General features: G+C 42.3%; 1 protein-coding gene across 1 annotated transcript; it reads right to left on the reverse strand.

The window, feature by feature from the left end:
- Nucleotides 1–10234: 10234 nt before the first annotated feature.
- LOC116876852 (exosome complex exonuclease RRP44-like) lies at nucleotides 10235–18523 on the reverse strand. Its single transcript, XM_032873226.1, is given in 3 exon segments — nucleotides 10235–10531; nucleotides 11281–11372; nucleotides 15612–18523. Coding segments are annotated over 3 exon segments (3264 nt in total). The 5' UTR covers nucleotides 18487–18523.
- Between the last annotated feature and the right edge of the window lie 578 nt (nucleotides 18524–19101).

Raw genomic sequence — 19101 nt, forward strand, 5'->3', positions numbered from 1 at the left:
CGTTGACCTTTTGCTTAGATGATCTGTCCATTTCAGTGAGGGGAGTGTTAAAGTCCCCTGCTATTATTGTATTATTGTCAATGTGAATCTTTGATTTTGTTATTAATTGGTTTATATAGTTGGCTGCTCCCACATTAGGGGCATAGATATTTAAAAATGTTAGATCTTCTTGTTGGATAGACCCTTTGAGTATGATACAGTGTCCTTCCTCATCTCTTATTATAGTCTTTGGCTTAAAATCTAATTGGTCTGATATAAGGATTGCCACTCCTGCTTTTTTCTGATGTCCATTAGCATGGTGAATTGTTTTCCACCTCCTCACTTTAAATCTGGAGGTGTCTTTGGGTCTCAAATGAGTTTCTTGTAGGCAACATATAGATGGGTTTTGTTGTTTTATCCATTCTGATACCCTGTGTCTTTTGATTGGTGCATTTAGCCCTTTAACATTCAGGGTAACTATTGAGAGATATGAATTTAGTGCCATTGTATTGCCTGTAAGGTGATTGTTACTGTATATTGTCTCTGTTCCTTTCTGATCTACTACTTTTAGGCTCTCTCTTTGCTTAGAGAACCCCTTTCAATATTTCCTATAGAGCTGGTTTGGTGTTTGTAAATTCTTTCAGTTTTTGTTTGTCCTGGAAGCTTTTAATCTCTCCTTCTATTTTCAATGATAGCCTAGCTGGATATAGTATTCTTGGCTGCATGTTTTTCTCGTTTAGTGCTCTGAATATATCATGCCAGCTCTTTCTGGCCTGCCAGGTCTCTGTGGATAAGTCCACTGCCAATCTAATATTTTTACCATTGTATGTTACAGACTTCTTGTCCCAGACTTCTTTCAGGATTTTCTCTTTGTCACTAAAACTTGTAAATTTTACTATTAGGTGACGGGGTGTGGACCTATTCTTGTTGATTTTGAGGGGGGTTTTCTGCACCTCCTGGATTTTGATGCTTGTTCCCTTTGCCATATTGGGGAAATTCTCTCCAATAATTCTCTCCAATATATCTTCTCCTCCCCTCTTTCTTTATTTGTCTTCTGGAATCCCAATTATTCTAATGTTGTTTCTTCTTATGGTGTCACTTATCTCTCGAATTCTCCTCTCATGGTCCAGTAGCTGTTTGTCCCTCTTTTGCTCAGCTTCTTTATTCTCTGTCATTTGGTCTTCTATATCACTAATTCTTTCTTCTGCCTCATTTATCCTAGCTGTCAGAGCCTCCGTTTTTTATTGCACCTCATTAATAGCTTTTTTGATTTCAACTTGGTTAGATTTTTGTTCTTTTATTTCTCCAGAAAGGGCTTTTATATCTCCCGAGAGGGTTTCTCTAATATCTTCCATGCATTTTTCGGGCCCGGCTAGAACCTTGAGAATCGTCATTCTGAACTCTAGATCTGACATATTACCAATGTCTGTATTCGTTAGGTCCTTAGTCTTTGGTACTGCCTCTTGTTCTTTTTTTTTTTTTTTTTGGGTGAACTTTTCTGCCTTGTCATTTTGTCCAGATAAGAGCATATGAAGGAGGAATAAAATACTAGAAGGGTGGCAAAGACCCCAGGAAAATACGCTTTAACCAAATCAGAAGAGACCCCAAATCATGGGGGAGGAGAAAGGGGATAAAAAGAGGTTCAGAAAAAAAAAAAGAAACAATTAAAAAAAGAAAAGAAATAAAGAAAAAAATATAAAAATGAAAAAAATATATATATTAGATAAACTAGTTAAAAAAAGTTAAAAAACAAAAGGGTAAAAGTTAAAAAAATTAGCAGAAGAAGAAAAAAAATTGAAAAAAAATTAAATTAACTGCAAGACTAAAGAATCATGAGGACAAAGCCATGAGTTCCGTGCTTTGCTTTCTCCTCCTCTGGAATTCCACTGCTCTCCTTGGTATTGAACCTGCACTCCTTGGTATGTGAACTTGGTCCTGGCTAGATTTCTTCTTGATCTTCTGGGGGAGGGGCCTGTTGTAGTGATTCTCAATTGTCTTTGCCCCAGGCGGAATTGCACTGCCCTTACCAGGGGCCGGGCTGATTAATCCACTCAGGTTGCGTTCCCTATCTTGAATGGATTATGGTTCCTTGTAGTTTTGTAACAGAGGTCTAAGAATTAAAGTTCTGTCGGAGTTTCAGGACAAAGGAAGGCTAGAATTTTGTCAGGAAGTTGCATGTATTTTGGTTAACTCTGAGAAGGATCGTGACAGCATAGGGTGCCAGCCATTGCCACACTACAGGGAATGAGCTGGAGCTCATCTGTTTTCAGCTACATTTTTCATAACTTTATAGTCTTAGCCATCACAACTAAATTAAGCCACAATTTGTTACCTAAGGCCTCCAACTGAAATTTATTTATTTTTATAAATGAATTTTAAGGGAAAAAATTGTCTAGTTCTTTTAAAATTACAAGAAAATTAACCTGCTGATAAGACTTTTTGGATGCTTTTTTGCACAAGTTTTCCTTGTAAACGACTGGAGGGAGTAGGGCGGGTTTTGATGGTGGTAGGTTGGAGGGTAGCATTCACTGTATACATGAACTATCTCAGCTTGTTTGTCTCATGCTAGGAGCTGTACTTTATTATTTTAGTAAGCTTAGAAACTACCAACCTGTCAAATTGCCATTGGCATTTGGGAAATCAGTTAATGCACATGCACAAGAATTTCCTAAAAGCTGTAGGACCCATCTGTAGTCAGCACAGCAACAGCACCATTGAATAAAAGGCATGGCAGTCACATTTCACTCCACATCAAAGTATAGTAACATTTCTACATTAGATTAACAGTAATACCTCAAAACTGCTCTGGTAGTAGTTTTTAATGGGTTGAAATTTACAATTTAGTAAATGGCTTAAAATTACTTATACTTATGAAATAAACTTTACCAGTTGACTAAAAACAAAAACCAAAAACCAAAAAACAAAAAAAGAGCTTTTGTTCCCTGAACGCTTTCTGTAGAGTTCCGGAGGACGGGAATGAAAATGGCGACCTCCCAGTCTCCGGCTTGGAGGAGCGGAGAGCTCAGGGCCCCACTCCTCAGTGCGCCCTCAGAAAATAGCGCCCAATCACTCCCGTCTCCCTGGCCTCCGGCCGTGCTTCGAGCTCACCCAGCCTGTGACCGGTTCAAGGTAACCCTGAGCTGAGAGCTCACTCCTTGGCTCTGTCTCTGTAGCTGGCTTTCCTGCTCTAATACCTGCAAGCTCTGCAATACTCAGACACCCCCAATCCTTCTGTGACCCTGTGGGACCTGGTGCCACGCTGACCCCACATGGGCTTCACTCTGGTTTAGCCTCTGGAGTGATGTCCCTCAGCGGAACAGACTTTTAAAAGTCCCAATTTTGTGCTCCGTTGCTCCACCGCTTGCCAGGAGCCGGCCTCTCCCCCCACAGTCTATTTCCTGTCACTTTGGATTCACTTCTCTGCCAGTCCTCCCTTTCAGAAAGTGGTTGATGTTCTGTTTCTAGAATTGCTGTTCTTCTCTTCGATCTCACGTTGGATTTATAGGTGTTTGCACTGTTTAGATAAGCTATTTAGCTGATCTCCTGCTACCTGATGTAGTCTCAGCCTGCTACTTCTCCGCCATCTTGACTCCTCCCCCCAGAAATGCTAATTTTGAGGAAGTTTGGTTTATTGAATATTTCTTCTATGACCTTGCTTTTGGTGTCATATATGAGCAATCTTTGCCTAACTCAAAATTACAAAGATTTTTCTTATATTTCATCTAGAAGTTTTTTTTTTTTTTTTAGGTTATACTTTTACACCTAGAATCCATTTTTATTTAGTTTGTATACACAGTGTTTGGCATTGATTGAGATTTTTTTTCACGTAGATGAACTGTGGAGGCCAAGAAAAACAAGGCTATACCCACCTCGAGTCTAGCCCAATTTCCAGTTCCTTAAGCCCTAATATCACCCTCCCCTCCATAAATAAAACTGAAGGAGGCTGAGGTAGAAGGAAAAGTAAATAAAATTAAATTTCTTCTAAACCCAAATCTCAATAAAAAGGACACTTGATAGCAAGAATGTGACATTCCACCAGGAAACTCCCAATTGTCTTCATGCTAGTGCCTCATTAAAGGGAAAAATGGCCTTGGCTTGATAGTAACCAGGCCTTCAATATCCTGACAGTCTTCTTTACCCTGATAGCCCTTCTGAATACCCCCTTTGTCCTCACCCACCGCTGAGTCCACCCCTACTCTGTTTTTAAAAACTCTGACTGTAATCTGGCTTGGGGTCCAAGTCCCTACTCTGCTGCATTGGGTACACTTGGGTCCAAGCTTAAGCTTGCCAAATAAACCCTCGTGTGATTGCATCGGTGCTTGGCTCCTTGGTGGTCTCTCAGACGCGAAAACTCCGGCACAACAGAACAATTGTTCCAATGTCATTTGTTGAATTATCTATTCTTTGTTCATTGGATTTCCTTGTCATCAGGCTAGAATTTAGTTAACCACTTATGTGTTGTCCTGTTTCTGGATTCTGTTCCTCTTATCTATGCATTTACGTATTCACGAGTACCCAAATGTCTTGATCATTGACTCTCAATAGTAAGTCTTAAAATTCTTTTTTTCTTTTTTGTAATTTTGTTTACTCCTTCAGAGAAAGAGAGAGAGGTTGCACCGCAGAGTGAGGCGCAGATGGAGAAGCAGATTCCGCACTGAACAGGGAGCCTGATATAGGGCTCGATTCTGGGATCCTGGGATCATTACCTGAGCCAAAGACAGATGCTCAACTGACTGAGCTACCCAGGTGCCCTCCTGAAGGCATTCTTATGGGTCAGGCATTGTGCTATAAACACTTTGGTTCCATTATCTCATTTAGTCTTCACAAAGCCTACTAAGTGGGTGCTTTTATTATTGTCCCAATCCTTCTGATGAGAAAATGGAAGCTTTGACATCCTAAGCATTTTATCAAAGGTCTGAGGTGAGTAAGTGGCAGAACAGTAATTTATACTAGCTCTGGATCCCACATTCTTAAACCAGACACTTCATTTCTTCCATATGTACTTATTATAACATATTATATAATACACTACAATGTAATAATAATATGTATATATACATATGTATGTATGTATGTATGTATGTATGTATATACATATATATCTGTTTGTATATTTCTCCCAAGGCTCTAGCATGCATGTTTCAGGATTCATTAAGGGAATACTCTAAATTTGTTTCCTCAATAATGCTTACTCAGATTCATTGATTCACCCATCAGTTCAGCAAATGTGTGTGGAGGCTGCCCTAGAGACAAGGTGTGTGCAGACCCTGGCAAGGTCACAGACACCAGAGACACCTACTTTGGGGCACTTTTATTCCAGAGGCACTAGCATTCATCTTCCTCATTTGACATGGCACTTGGACCTGGAGTCACATTTATGATTGTAATCACATCCCTTCCCTCCATTATCTCAAGCTCCTTGTTATGCAGCTGGAACCATAAATTTTCCCCAGAAATCTCAGGACAAAGGACCTGACTCATGCAGGCTGTTCTCAACAACCCCAGACAGAAGCTCTCCACAGGAGGCAATCAGGTCAATAGGAAGTTGCAGCAGGAAGCCTGGCATCCTGAAGGCACAGCTGGTGACTCTCTGCTTCTTTTCCCCTTGATTCTAGGACTGAGATACCTGTCTGGGAGCACAGGGTGGGGGCTGAGGTTGAGACTGGGACTGGGGCTGAGGTTGTCCTGTGGAAAGGGTGAGAGTCCAGGACTGAAGAGAGGTTCCTGGGGCTGACTGCTGGTTCCTCTAATACTTTGTACGCATTTGTATGTGGCTTCAACTATTGTGTTCTATGGACTTAATGAAAAGAATCATAGTGGAGGATAGAGGTCCTCTCAGTGCTGCCAACTTATTGATTTCCTTTAACTATCTCTGAGCAGATTTTATAAGAGACAAGTATTTACTAGATGCTCCAGAGCCTGATTCATTGTTGTTGGTACTGATATATGGCTAAGTTAGCAGATGGAATGTTGAGTACTGTACATAAGTGAATTTATCCTTTTCTCCTACTATGGTGTAGATAATTCTGGTTGTGTCATTTTGGCTACTAACCAGAAAGAGAAACAGAGACAGACAGAGATGGAAAGAGAGAGAAAGGGAGAGAGAGAGAGAATGAAACAGAGCTTTCCCCAGAAATATCAGAGAAACCATTAAATAATTTCTTAATGTTCTCACATAATATAAACAGAGAGTGAATGAACTTATTAGTCTAGAGAAAATGACAGATGGTTGCTTGTAACTGGCCACCTTGTCTCTCCAGGATATGCCTCCAAGGTCAAAGTGGAGACCTGCCAACTTTGATGGCAACAGATCAGATCAGTGTTAAGTGTGTTTGACTCTTCCTGTCACAAAAGGAAATAGATATTTAAATAACTTTACATTATTTACACTTTAAATAACTTTACAAGTCTGGTATTTGTGGGCAAATATGGGTTGTCCCAGACCTGCCACCTAGCCCAGGAGAGTCTGGTCAGGACAGAATGATTGGTTACTCAAGAAGCCATGGATAAATGGAGTTCCCTTTCTGTAAAGTCTACCCCAGGACCCTTCCTGCTAGTGGAGTGAAAAAGGCTACAAAAGAAATAAAAAATCTTCTCTGTTTTGTGATCTTGCTTTAGCAGGAAGTATCATAGATCAACATAAAGACCCCTTAGCTGGACTTAACTAAAAGATCAAAATATGCAATGAGGATGATGCCTTGGAAATTTGTAACTGGTATAGTGTTATTTTCCCACATTTTTAGAACTGTGATTTTTATAAGGGGAATCTGAGGTAACAGCCATCAATTTTTCCAAAACACTAGTATGTGTGGGCAGTTGATAATGGATAATACATCTATGAAAGTTGTGATATTTAAGAAGTTCTTAGACTTAATCAGCCTTAATTTGATAATATAATGTTGATGATATCATTCAAGGTCATTTTGTTTTACCCACCTTAGGAATGAAATAAATGAGTTGACCCCAAATCATCAGGATATTTCAAGCATCCATCTATGCAAAATCTCCCACCTATGAGGTAATACGAACCCCTCTCTAATAGTCAAAACGTCAGTCTCACATCAACAGACATTAATGGAGTCACCACTGTATTCGAATAAGATGCTTTCAGTTTTTCTATGAATTAGCCATTTAAACAACCTTTTAATTAGCAAACATTTACTTAGGACAGGAGAGCTGGTTGGCCTCTGGGTGGTTTTCATTTGGTATGTTTGGCCAAGTGTCTTGGTGAAGCTCACCTAATCCACAAGGAGAAGGGCAGGTAGAGGAAGGGACTCCAAATATGGACTTTTTGTTCCCTCCACACAGGCGTTGTTTGCTCCATGCACAAGGCCACTGTCCTCTCAGTCTGTAACACAAGGCACAATATAACCGTGTTGAAAACAGAGATTTTCATTGACTTGAGCTGACTTCTCATTACAGTGTCTTCATACTAGCTAATTTCTTCACATTAGCTAACTTTTCTCTAACCAAACTGTAATAGTCAGGCCTCAGAGTCACTCCTCTGTGGAGTCAGGGACTGAGAGGGTGCAACAAGAGGGTTCAGTCATATCAGGACAGTGGGGGAGACAAATGAAGGAATATCCCCCAAACAGGGAAGATAAGTTTCTGCCCCTCATCCCCCAACACTTCCTGCACATGCTGGAGGTCTTAGCCTTGACCCAGCATTCAACAGAGGTTGGAAGTGTTAGTTGAATTCTGTCAAAAGAAGGCATGTCTAAATTATAAATCTCTCACTGAAAAAACAGAAGCTCAAGGAGATAGAGGAGGAGTTTGAGAGCCTGAGGGACCAATTCCCTTCAGATCATTTAGACTTACCTTTCATTAATCATGTTTATCAATGTGACTAAGCTGTATATAGAACTTGAAATTTCAATTGAAAATGGGTTTAATTCAGCTTAGACCTCCTCAGAGAGCTTTTTCTTCTTCCCTACATACAACACCAGGGGTTTTTCTGTCTGGGCCTAGAGTATCAGTAGCACAGATTTTCTTTTCTTTTTTTATTTCTTCTCAAGAAGTTGACTAGCTTTATAAGAAAGCAGTGAGCATAGTGCTATCTTATTTCTATATATATTCTATATATATTGGACAGGAATTCCAAGCTAGTGCAAAAACTAATAGATGTACATACTAGGAAGAATTAAACAAATAAATAAAAAATAAAACCAAATCATAGGTAGTACCCTGCACTTTCACACTTCACTGTATCAAAGAAGCTTAGGCACTTAAGATGAAAAGGAAAGTCCCCATTCCAGAAGCCTCGTTAATCCTCCCAACTGCAGGTGACTCATTCAATACAACAGGACAGTGAGCAGCTGAAGCGGGATTAGAACTCCTACCCCCTCCTCTTTTCTGTGTGCACCTCTCCTTGAGTGGACCTGCCTTTGAAACTCAGTCACTATGTGCAGAACACCCACCACCTAACCTTATTTATTTAACCCCTGAAAATAATACAATTTTGTGAGGCACATTAGTACTCTCAATCAACAGATGATGACAGGCTCATTGGACATTCCTCACAATGGACTCCTTTAAATAGCTCAGCAATCTCTTAATGATTGAATGGGCTTTATTATAAGAAATTAGGATTGCTTATGTTGGTCTGCATTTCTCCTCTAAAGTAAATGGATGCATGTTTTTGTGTGTGTGGGCATACACACATTGCGAATCAGTTCAAGAGAGGCAACACTAGTTCTTAAATTAGTATAGCAAATTAGTTTGGCAGTTTGTTCCTCTTCAAGGAAAAAGGCAGCCTCACACAGAGTTGACAGATTTAATGGGAAAAAGAAAGTGCAAAGTACAATGCAATATTTGGACATAAACTACAAAATTATTTTTTATTTATCTGAAATACAGAGAAAATGTAAATCAGATTCATGATGAGAAATCATATCAGACCTGTTAGAATGACTGTAGGAAAAGTACATATAACAAGTGTCATCACAGAAGCTGGGAGCTGAGAAAGGGCAGGAATTCAGGGTGATAGTCCTTTGCTCAAGGACCCCATGAGTTGGGGACAGGAAGCTGCCCTAGGAAGAGTTCTGAGAGCAGACTCTCCCAGGCAAGCTCAATGTCCCGCAGTTCTGGAAATCCTTGCTGGGACAGAAGACTCATGGTTTCAAAGTTAAAAAAGTATGAAACTGTCATCAAACTAGATCAGAAGGATAATTCTTAAAACAAACAAATAACAAAAGAAATCTCCACCAGAATGGTAAAGAAACCATAAAGCTCCAGCACGGGACAGGAGGACAACTGTTGGCACCAGATGTTGTTCACGCAGCACAGGGGACCCGAGAGACCATGTGGGGGGAGAGAAAGAGAAAATGAAAAAATATTAAATTTCCCCTGGGCCTCGTGTTGTTTGTGATGACTTTGATGTTGTATATATTTGTATTTTTATAAATTTATGTTGATAGTGTTAGGCACCGAGATTTCAGGGCAAGGCAGATTGCAAATACACAAATTTTAAGGCTTAGTAAAATACAGTAATCTAGAACTTGAATCCATTTTCTCTAAAAATTACTCCTTTATCAGATATCTACTGAAAAAAAGAGAAAGCAATAACAATCCAGAAGTGAGCACTCCCAGTGTCTATGTTGTGGCATCAAATACCATTTCTTACTCCAAGTACCAGGGCCCAGTTGAGAAATGACTGAAAACAGAAATAACACAATAGTAAAAGAATCAACCACTTATCTGTCCGCTTCCATACAGACTATGTTTCAGGCTGCACAGAGCTTATGCATGACAGCTCTTCTCTATGGAATTATTACCACCACGAAGTGTAGGAAGAATCAGAGAGAATTTAGAATTAAGAAATCGCCCCCATGCATCCCCTAATGAGACACTGGATCCAGACATGTGTCCCAGGGGTCCCCAGCTCCCTCACTGGCACTGGTGCTGCTCCCACTGCCCTTCTGTGTCCCTCCCCCCAACACTACCTCCTTTCTCACCTCCCTCTGTCCCCATGGCTGTGTCCATGCTCTTTCTTTGTCTCCTGTCCTGTTGCTATCTGTCCGTCTGTGCCATTCTCTCTCTGTCTGCCATTCTAGCTGGGTCTCCTTCTCCTGCTTTCTTTCTCTCGCCCTCTCCTCTGTCCCCTCCTGATCTCTCTCTCTCTCTCTGTGCCTCTCTATATGTCTCTCATCTGTCTCCCAGCATCTGTCTGCCCATCTCTACTCCCTAGTTCCTTCATCTATTGGCTGTCTCTATCTCTCTACCTCTCTGTCTGTGGTCACAGTAGCTACTTTAAATTCTATGTCATTCCATCTGTGTAATTTCTATGTCTTCTGATGACCATTGCTGCTCTCAGTGCTTTCTTCGTATAAGCTTTTACTATCCATAGTCCTTTTCTTCTCTCAGGTCCTCTTGTGGGGTCTCCTGTGGCCTGTGGGACTAGGCCTGTGGGTATGTGCTCATTATGGTGGCAGGATGGGTCTAAGCCTACAAATATACATTCCTTCCTCACCTTCTCCTGACAATCGCATCTGCCACACCAAGACATCAGAATGACGATGGCAATGATAGAAGAATTGTCACCAGCATTGCTGCCCTAGGGGACAAGGTCATCATATACACACTAGTCCTTATATTTTTATTTCAGCTGGCCATGAGGTGCTACCAAGTAGTGGAATGAGAAACAGTCTATTTATCATAAATTAATAGAATATCCTATGATTTCATGACCTCTAAATGGGTCTCTTTCTGTGTTTTTTTTCTGAACACTGTGAGACAGGTCAATAATATTCTAAATGACCTTTGTGAGGGCACATACCTCTGTATGGTGAGCACTAGAAGAACAGCCTGGAAGATGCTAGATGTTTAATATATATTCATGAGCTATTACATAATGTGTATGTTTTAGATGCTTCTTTAAAGGATGTCAATAAAACAGAATAATAGTGTGTGTTTCTTGCATAGAAGATTAGGAACTGTCAGTGAACACAATTTTCATGCAGTCAGTCTAGGCTGAGACGGAAACATGACTTTATGCAAATCATGACTCAACACACTGGACTGAAATAGGGGTTGACAGTGGAGTAGAGAGGAAGCCAGACCAGGGCCCAGTTCCTGCTCCCGGGACCTGTGTTCCTCGGTGCCATCCCCCAGCTTCCCAGAAAGCAGCCACATCTCCTGCTAGTGCTATGGCAGGGCTGTGCCAGCACAATTTCCAGAGGAGTCCAGGGGACCCCAGAGCCCTCAGCCTTTGGCTTCCCAAATTCCTGCTTTTCCCACAGACTCTGGGTCTGCCATGTGCTCACGGTCTGCAAGGAACAGTGGGTTCAGACTGACTCCATGTACCTGCCAGCCTTCCAGACCTGCTGGCCTTGGGAGTGGTCCAGTCATGGGGCCCAGCCTGGGAGCCAAGGTCTCTCCACAGTCAACGATGTCATCTGATCAATGGTGCACTGAGAAGAGATGTCCTTCCCAGTTTGGAGCTGTGAAATGGGACTCTTGGGGGAGTCTGAATGATACCTCCTAACTCTGGGAGAATTTATTGCACTGAGAAGGACATAATGACAACTCCAGTCCAAACCCTGTCACTTGGAGAATGTGTGTCCTTGGGAAAGTCCCTGTAAATGGGAATAATAATACTCACTCTGCAGACACCATCCAACATGGGCCTGTGATTGGGCCAAGCTGGTTGCTTTGTAAATAAATACAATCAGTCAGTGTGAAGTACAATGTGATTCTTATAACAATTTGTTCTTTATAAAAACATGTCAAGATAGTTATAACAACCACATTTCACAGATCAACTAATTGGAATCTTAAAATGTTTCACCTGCTCAGACTCAGGTAAGTAATGGAGACTGGGTTCAAACCCAAGTCTAACAAAGTCCAAAACCTGTGACATCATCCATTCCATATATATAGAATTCAATGCGAGTGTGTGTATGTAGAAACAGGAGCAGGGAAGAATTTCTTTCAAGCTTTAAGAGTAAGGGGTCATGAGGAAAATTTCAGCAAGTTTGCAGAACTCAAGAATCTCTCTCACATGCCAAGGAGCAAGGAGTTTAAGCTGTTCTTGAAGAGCAGTCATTTAGGGAACAGTGCTGGACCTCAGAAAGTAGTAGCGATTCTTCTAGCACTGGCAAATTTATAGTTGCTTGCCTTTTGTGACAGACTAAATTTGTATAGGTTATAACAGAAATTATCCATTAAATAATCACAAATACACTTTATCGAATGTCAAACATTATATGTATTGATTCCTTCCCTGAAAGCATAAAGTAGGTGTTATTCATCCCATTCTGCAGATGAGACTGAGGCTTAGGGAGGTTGAGTAACTTACTTGAGATTGCCCAGCTAAGACAAAGCACACCAAGAACTTCAGGTCAGCCAGACTCTGTCTAGCAGGTTGTGGCCTATATAACCTGTGGGGATGTTTCTGATTCAAGGATTAATTTCTGTCTTCACTGAGCTGTTGCTTTGAATGCACGTTGTGATCTTGTTCCACTTTCCACTTCTTTTCAAGAATAAGCTTCCTGCATAAAAACTTTGGTATTTTGCTTTTTACACTGACTTCTCCCTCCCCCTGCTGGCTATTGAAAGTACGACATATACCTTATAGTTCTCTGTATTGGAGCCCAGACAAGCAAAGTCTATTATAGCAAGGATCAGCTTAGTGAATGGAGAAGCCCAGAAATACTAGACAGGAAACCAGTTTTTCCGGTTGTATACTCAGTGTGCTTGTTAGTTGTAGGTCAGTGGCTCATCCTTGCAAGGATCCAATTTCCCCAGCCTCAAATGAGAGGATTGACTGATATGCTTGGTGTCGTATGTACCTGTGAAAACTATAGGGATTTGCTTGTGAGTGTGCATATTTACGTTTATATAAATGGCATAGCATTCCTGTCAATCCATGTCTGTCCATCTGTCTGTCCCCCAGTTCACTGGTCCTCGGTGCTGCTCCTGGTACCACTGGCTGCAGTCACTGCAGTCATTCATCCACTGACAGTGACAGACACTCGTGTTTCTGCCCAAACTGTCACCAGAAAAGCTCTCTCTGACAGCTCAGGGGCTCTGCATGCTGGGAGTAAGCATTTCCCCAGGAATCTGACCCCAGGGTGGCTGGTCCCGGGAAATACACAAACACGTTCTCCATGAACGCAGCCCATGCTGTGTTATCCGATAGCAAAGTTTTTACCGACCTGATGGCTCCCACAGAGCATCCCATTGTTTGACGAGGTTATGGGCTCCTGTCTGATGATGAGGAAGCTGAGGGTCTCTGTTTATACCTGGTGTCCATGAAGTGTCTCCCTCAGAGTTGAGGTTCTCTGTGTGCTTTACGTGCAGCAAAGGGGAGGCTGGCTTGCAGAGGCTACAGCGTTCAGCAGAGCCAGGCTGCCTGTACTGCAGCCGGACCCCCCATGCCCTGCCTGTGAGCCCTGGAGTCAGTGCTCTTCCTGTGGTTTCTCAGCTCCTCATCTGCACAGAGGAAAATTAACAAAAGGGAGGCTGGTACTATATTGCACTTAGTTTCACTCATAAACTTAATGAGTATCAGAATGTAAAATGCCTCCTCTTCCTTGAAGTTCACTCTGGTTGCGGACTGTGTGTGTGTGTGTGTGTATGTGTATGTGTATGTGTGGGGGGACGCATGCCCTAGGATTTGCTAAGAAATATTGACTCTGCAGCTCAGTTAATACTTACAAAACCTGACAACTTATGTCCCCTGATTCCATGCTGTCAGTCAGGTTATTGTTGGCATCACTCTGGGCAGGTGTCATGTTGCTGGAAACCTAGTTGGGAGATGAGTGACAAGGCCCAGGCCCTGTGGGATGATCTCTGGGCTCCCCAACCACTAGAGGGAGCCCGGCCTCTACATTTCAGGGGTCCCTTCTGTGGGGAGACTGCCTTTGCCTGTTGCACCTTGTGGGGGACAAAACTTAGTTTGCCAACACACTAGCCTGCTGGACCCTGGGAAAATGGACAGCACCAGTAGCCAGGGAGGAATGGGATGCCAAGTAGAAGCTGACGGCCCAGTGCACAATCAGGGGCTGGAGACAGAGTGATATGGGCAGGCGGCGAGTCTGGCAGGGCTTTTCCAGGGATTCGGAGCTTCTGGCTCGGACAGGTGTCTTTTGGGAGCAGCTGCCTTTTCAAAGTCAAATGTCTAATTCGAATGATGCTGGATTATGTGTCTGTCAGCTGACGATAGCAAGCACCAGTGCCTTTTACTCCCAAAGTGATCCTATCACAGGTCCATCTTCCCACGTGTTCTGTACCATCACCGTCTATAATGGTGAAGCCTCGTTTTCCAGTGTGAGCTCCTGGAAACTGCATTTCCCTTTCCTGGTCATGCCTGCCCTTACAGCTGTTCTCTCAAGGGGCTTTTGGCTGCACGCTCCCCATTATTCTGTTCCTCCTCGCCTGGACTGAGATGTGGTTTCTAGATCTTAAAATGTCACCTCAAGAGGCAGAAGAGGAACCAATAAGTGCCTTCCCAGATAAGGCTCCTGAGAGCAATTAGGGACCGAACTAGGAAGAAGGCCCTGGAAGTCCTGATTGGAATGGAGCTGCACTCAGGTAGGGGTAAGGTGGATCTCGGGTCTCCATCCTTCAGGGACCCAGCAGAAATCCAGAAAAGGTAGAGGACAGGATAAAGAGAGAATATGGCTCCTCTCTCAACCTGTCAGGTCAGGCTTCCCTAGAAGATAGTGTGAGCCCTGGGGAAAAGGACATCCCAACACCAGAAACAGCCAGCACCTCTCTGTCCCTGTGATCCCAGTCTTAGGACACTAAGCACTATGTGCATCTGAACAACCCTGGTTCTCAGGGACAGAGAGATGGAAACCAGGCAGGCTGACCTGAGACAGCAACTCTAAGAGTCAGTGACCCTCCAGAGTCTCCCGTGGCTTCCATAGAGCAGGCGATGGCCTTGTGGGGCCACCATCAACACAGGTGATCCCTGGAGGGGATGAGTGGTGGGTGAGAGAAGAGCTGGAGAGGGTAAGGAGGGAGAGAGCCCGCCAGACAAATGCTCAGTCACCTCAGGCTTCCCCCATCCTCTTGTGAGGAACAGAGGCATTCCTAGCGCCATGGGATCCTGAGTCCTGTCACGGGGTTATCATTACCTGTGGGCTTTGAAACCTCTGGACATTGACTAGGAAGCCCCATGAGGGACCGAGCTTCATGGTTCATTACTGGGCTGGAATTCTTCTCTGCATGATGGCCTGAGTGGAAGCCCAGGAACCACCCCCAACCTCTTGTTGGTGATGTGATCAAGACTCAATGCGGAGACCCAGGTCATTTCCACACATGCTGTGATTATGCTCTGTTAGCATCTGGCTCCTTTGCCTTGCCTAATAGGAAAAGAAGGTCTCATGTCCTAGAGAAAGTAAAGCATGGTTATAACTTCCAGGAGAAGTGGGGGAAAGATAACCTTGTAAATGATTTTATTTTGATAATCACATTTATAGAGCAGAAGTCTATAAGGACAGAATTATTATTTTTTTTCACAGTCAACAAACAGTTCAATAAAATGCAAATTTTTAAAACCATTACAATATATTTAAAAGTAACAAACTGTATCACACAGTTCCGAGGTTTAAAAGTGTTCTCTCAAGGTTTTTTGTTGTTGTTGTTGTTGTTTTAAGGAAACCAGTCTTTGAAGTTTTTTTGTTGATATTTCTCACGTTTCTTCTTCTTTCTCTCTGGTTCATCAATGTCCATGTTTGGATTATCAGCCAAAATGCTTATTCCTGGTATCTGCAGTTCTACCAGGGACATTCGGATTTTCTGATGCTGAAGATTGGATGAGTCTAGCATGATTTTCACTTTAACTTTATCAAATATATGGAACACTGTATCCTCTATTTTAAGGGAAGGTATCTCATCATCATAAATAAGCCTTGGCTTTGGTTTGTCCTTTTCTTCAAAAAAGACGGTACCTTCTAAACCATACTTTGGAATTAATGCCACAATAGCATTCTTTCTTACAAATAGAATATAGGCTTCTTCACTTACTATTCCTTTGCTTTTGAAAAACAACTGGGTATGAAAAGCCACTGATGCACTCTGGGCATACTGAGCCATTTTGTGCCGGAAATTGAGATTCTTACATAAATCTGCAAGTTTGTGTTTGTCCGTCAACTCTGGATAAGTACAGTCAGCCCCAATAGCCACAGCCAACAATCGATGGATGATGATGTCTGCATATCTTCTGATGGGTGAAGTAAAATGTGTGTATATTGGTGATGCTAAGCCATAGTGATGAAAATCGTTATCCATTCCAGAGCAGAAGTACACAGCCTGCATCATACAGCGAGTGGCTAAGATCCTTAAGAGAGTGTTGAGATATGGAAAAGTCGGAGAATCCGCCCTGTCCAAAGAGTCAGCCAAAGACTTGGCTGTATCCGTTTTAATTTCCAAATTCTTGGATTTAGCTGCCTTAACAAGAATTTCATAATTTGATGGAGGAGGAGCTGGGTGTTTTCGAAGCAAAGCATGTTCTGAAAATTCTTCATGAATTTTTTTTGCCACAGAGATATTGGCCAGTAACATAAATTCTTCCACCATGGAATTTGCTTCCCTAAGTTCCTTAGTCTGCAGATCTATAGGATCATGAGTTTCACTGTCCATGTGGAATCGAACTTCTGGAGAAGAAAGAGTCAAAGCCCCTTTTTCAATTCTTCTTTTTTTCAAAATTTTAGCTAGTTTGTTTAGTCCACGGAGACTAGTGGTAATCTCATCATTCATGGCTGCAGAATCAATTCTCATCTGAGCTTCGGCATATGTAAGGGAAGCCTTTGAATTAATGGCACTTTTGGTAAACCTCACTTTCAAGATTTCAGCATTGTGATTCATTTCCCAAATACACGAAAACGCCAACCTGTCAACGTTACATCTTAAGGAACATAAATTAGAGCTAAGCAACTCTGGAACCATGTCAATCCTCTTTTCACAAAGATACACAGTTGTTCCCCTTCTGGCTGACTCTTGATCCAAAGCATTTCCTGGCCTAATAAAATGGCTAACATCTGCAATATGAACACCAACCTCCAAAATTCCATTTTCCAGTTCTCTACAATGTAGAGCATCATCTATATCAGTACATCCTGGAGGGTCCACATTACAAACACACAGATGTCGCAGGTCTTCTCGGTTTTTCATGTCCTTTTCAGTAATGCTCCAGGGCATCTTTGGAAGAAAGCTAAGAACAGCCTGTGAAAAAGGCTGATGGGGAACGTCATGCTCAAGCAACAAAACTTCTGTTTCAGTCTCTTTACCTCCAACGTCACCTAAGTTTTTTACAAAGTGTCCGTTTGGATATCTGGAATTTCTGGGCCAACCATCAATGGCAACAATAATCCTCCTTCCTTCTAATGCAGAAGCCTGTCTGGTTTCTATTTGAATTCTAGGGATTCTCCTATCAGCAGGGGTAAAGAGATGTCTTCTTGACTCTTTAATATCAGACTTGGAAAGCATGCCACAGTATGGTCTCCAATTTCTTTTTATTATTCCTACAACTCTACCTGTGGGCTTTAGCATTTTTTCATTTGCAGCAGTCTTAAGAATGCGTTCTCTTTCCTCTTCTTTTTCCACATCATCTTCATTTTGACCTTCATCGTGTAAAACCACAGAAGATGGGGCCACCCACTGATTCTTGGGAAGAAGTTCTACAGCAACAATATCTTCATGAACAGCTCGGTTTAAATTCTTAAGTCCCTGTAAGATTATCTCTTTATCATCTTCCGTGTCTCCATGAACCCATTCTGTAGCTTCTAAGTAATTTTCCCTGCTTGCTCTAAATGTTCCTTGAAGGTATGTACCAGATTTTATGCCTTGCTGTAGCTTACTTAAAGGAAGATGCTCTGAAAATATTATTCTTCCACTTTCTATTTCATTCCCTTCTTCAGACAAACAAGCAAGACGATCTATGAGCTCCGGGTTAGCAGTTAGGCTCTTTACATACTCTTCACAGGTGAAAGCTGGTATTCCTTCTTCTATGGCTTTTTCTTTGTTTTTCTTGTCATTTGTTATGAAGATAACTTGTAGATGATTTTCTGCTGATATTTTCTTCAAATGTTCATTGTACCATTTTGCTGCTACTCGAATGGCTCTATCGTTCCTGTCATTAGCATTTTCTCCCTGTTCTTGTTCTACGTAAGTTTCTCTATGGTGCTCATTAGTGAACGTATAGAAATGCTTCTCCTGGTTATTAGTCACATCTCTGATTCACTTATATACTGGAGCACTCCGATTTCGCACTTCCTGCAGAACTGTTTGTAGTACAATCACATTCCTGATGGCAGGGTCCTCAAGAACATCGATCTGGTGCAATAGCACGTTGGTGTCCGGAAGCAAGTAGTGTGGCCAGGGGCAAAGGCTGCTCGCCGGATCCAGGGGCTGTGGCTCGAGGACTGGCCCCTCATGAGCACGGTCGCACGCCGCGCACCCGGGCGCGCCGCAGCCGATGTCGTCCCGCAGGTAATGCTCGCGCACGATCTTCATCACGCCGCCCGCCCGCGTCTTTTTTAAGAAAGTCTTGGACTTGAGCATCTTTCTTGTAGCGCGGAATCCTGACCCCGACGGCGCTCTTCCGGTGAAGAGTGCCAAGTAGAAGCCCTACGGAGGACAGAATTATTTTTTAAGAGTAATTTTAAATCACCTGAATCAGATCAAGATAAGCCTCTTATCCTATGCCCTCTGTTCTTTTATGAGAAACTTATTCTGGAGCTGCAGCAGAGGGAGCTAATGGAAGTTGTTTCTGTAATTGTGTATAAACACCAAATTGAGTTTGGTTGAAGGCATATCAACTATTAATGTGGCTGAGGCTTGAATGCTGATGTGATTCAGTCAAATTCAAAGGCACTAATACAGCAGAACTCAGGATGAATGAAACACCGAGAGCATCTGTGTTCTCAGGCTCAGTAGCAGGTGGGATGCACACCTGGCTTCTGGGATGAGGCCGGTGCTTCCTCCAGCTTCTCTCAGTGTTATCTCCCCTGGTGCCATAATGGTCCCTCTCATCATGTGCTGAGCTCCCACACTGGCTTCCTCCTCTTTTCTGTCCTCTTGTAATTACCTTCTTTTTTGTGGGGACCATTTATTGAATAAATATTTCTTCACCATCATAATAACAATTTATACATTTATAAAAGTCTATCCATTTAT

This window comes from Lontra canadensis, unplaced genomic scaffold (assembly GCF_010015895.1).
Source record: "Lontra canadensis isolate GAN:19392208 unplaced genomic scaffold, GSC_riverotter_1.0 scaffold48, whole genome shotgun sequence".
NCBI lineage: Eukaryota > Metazoa > Chordata > Mammalia > Carnivora > Mustelidae > Lontra > Lontra canadensis.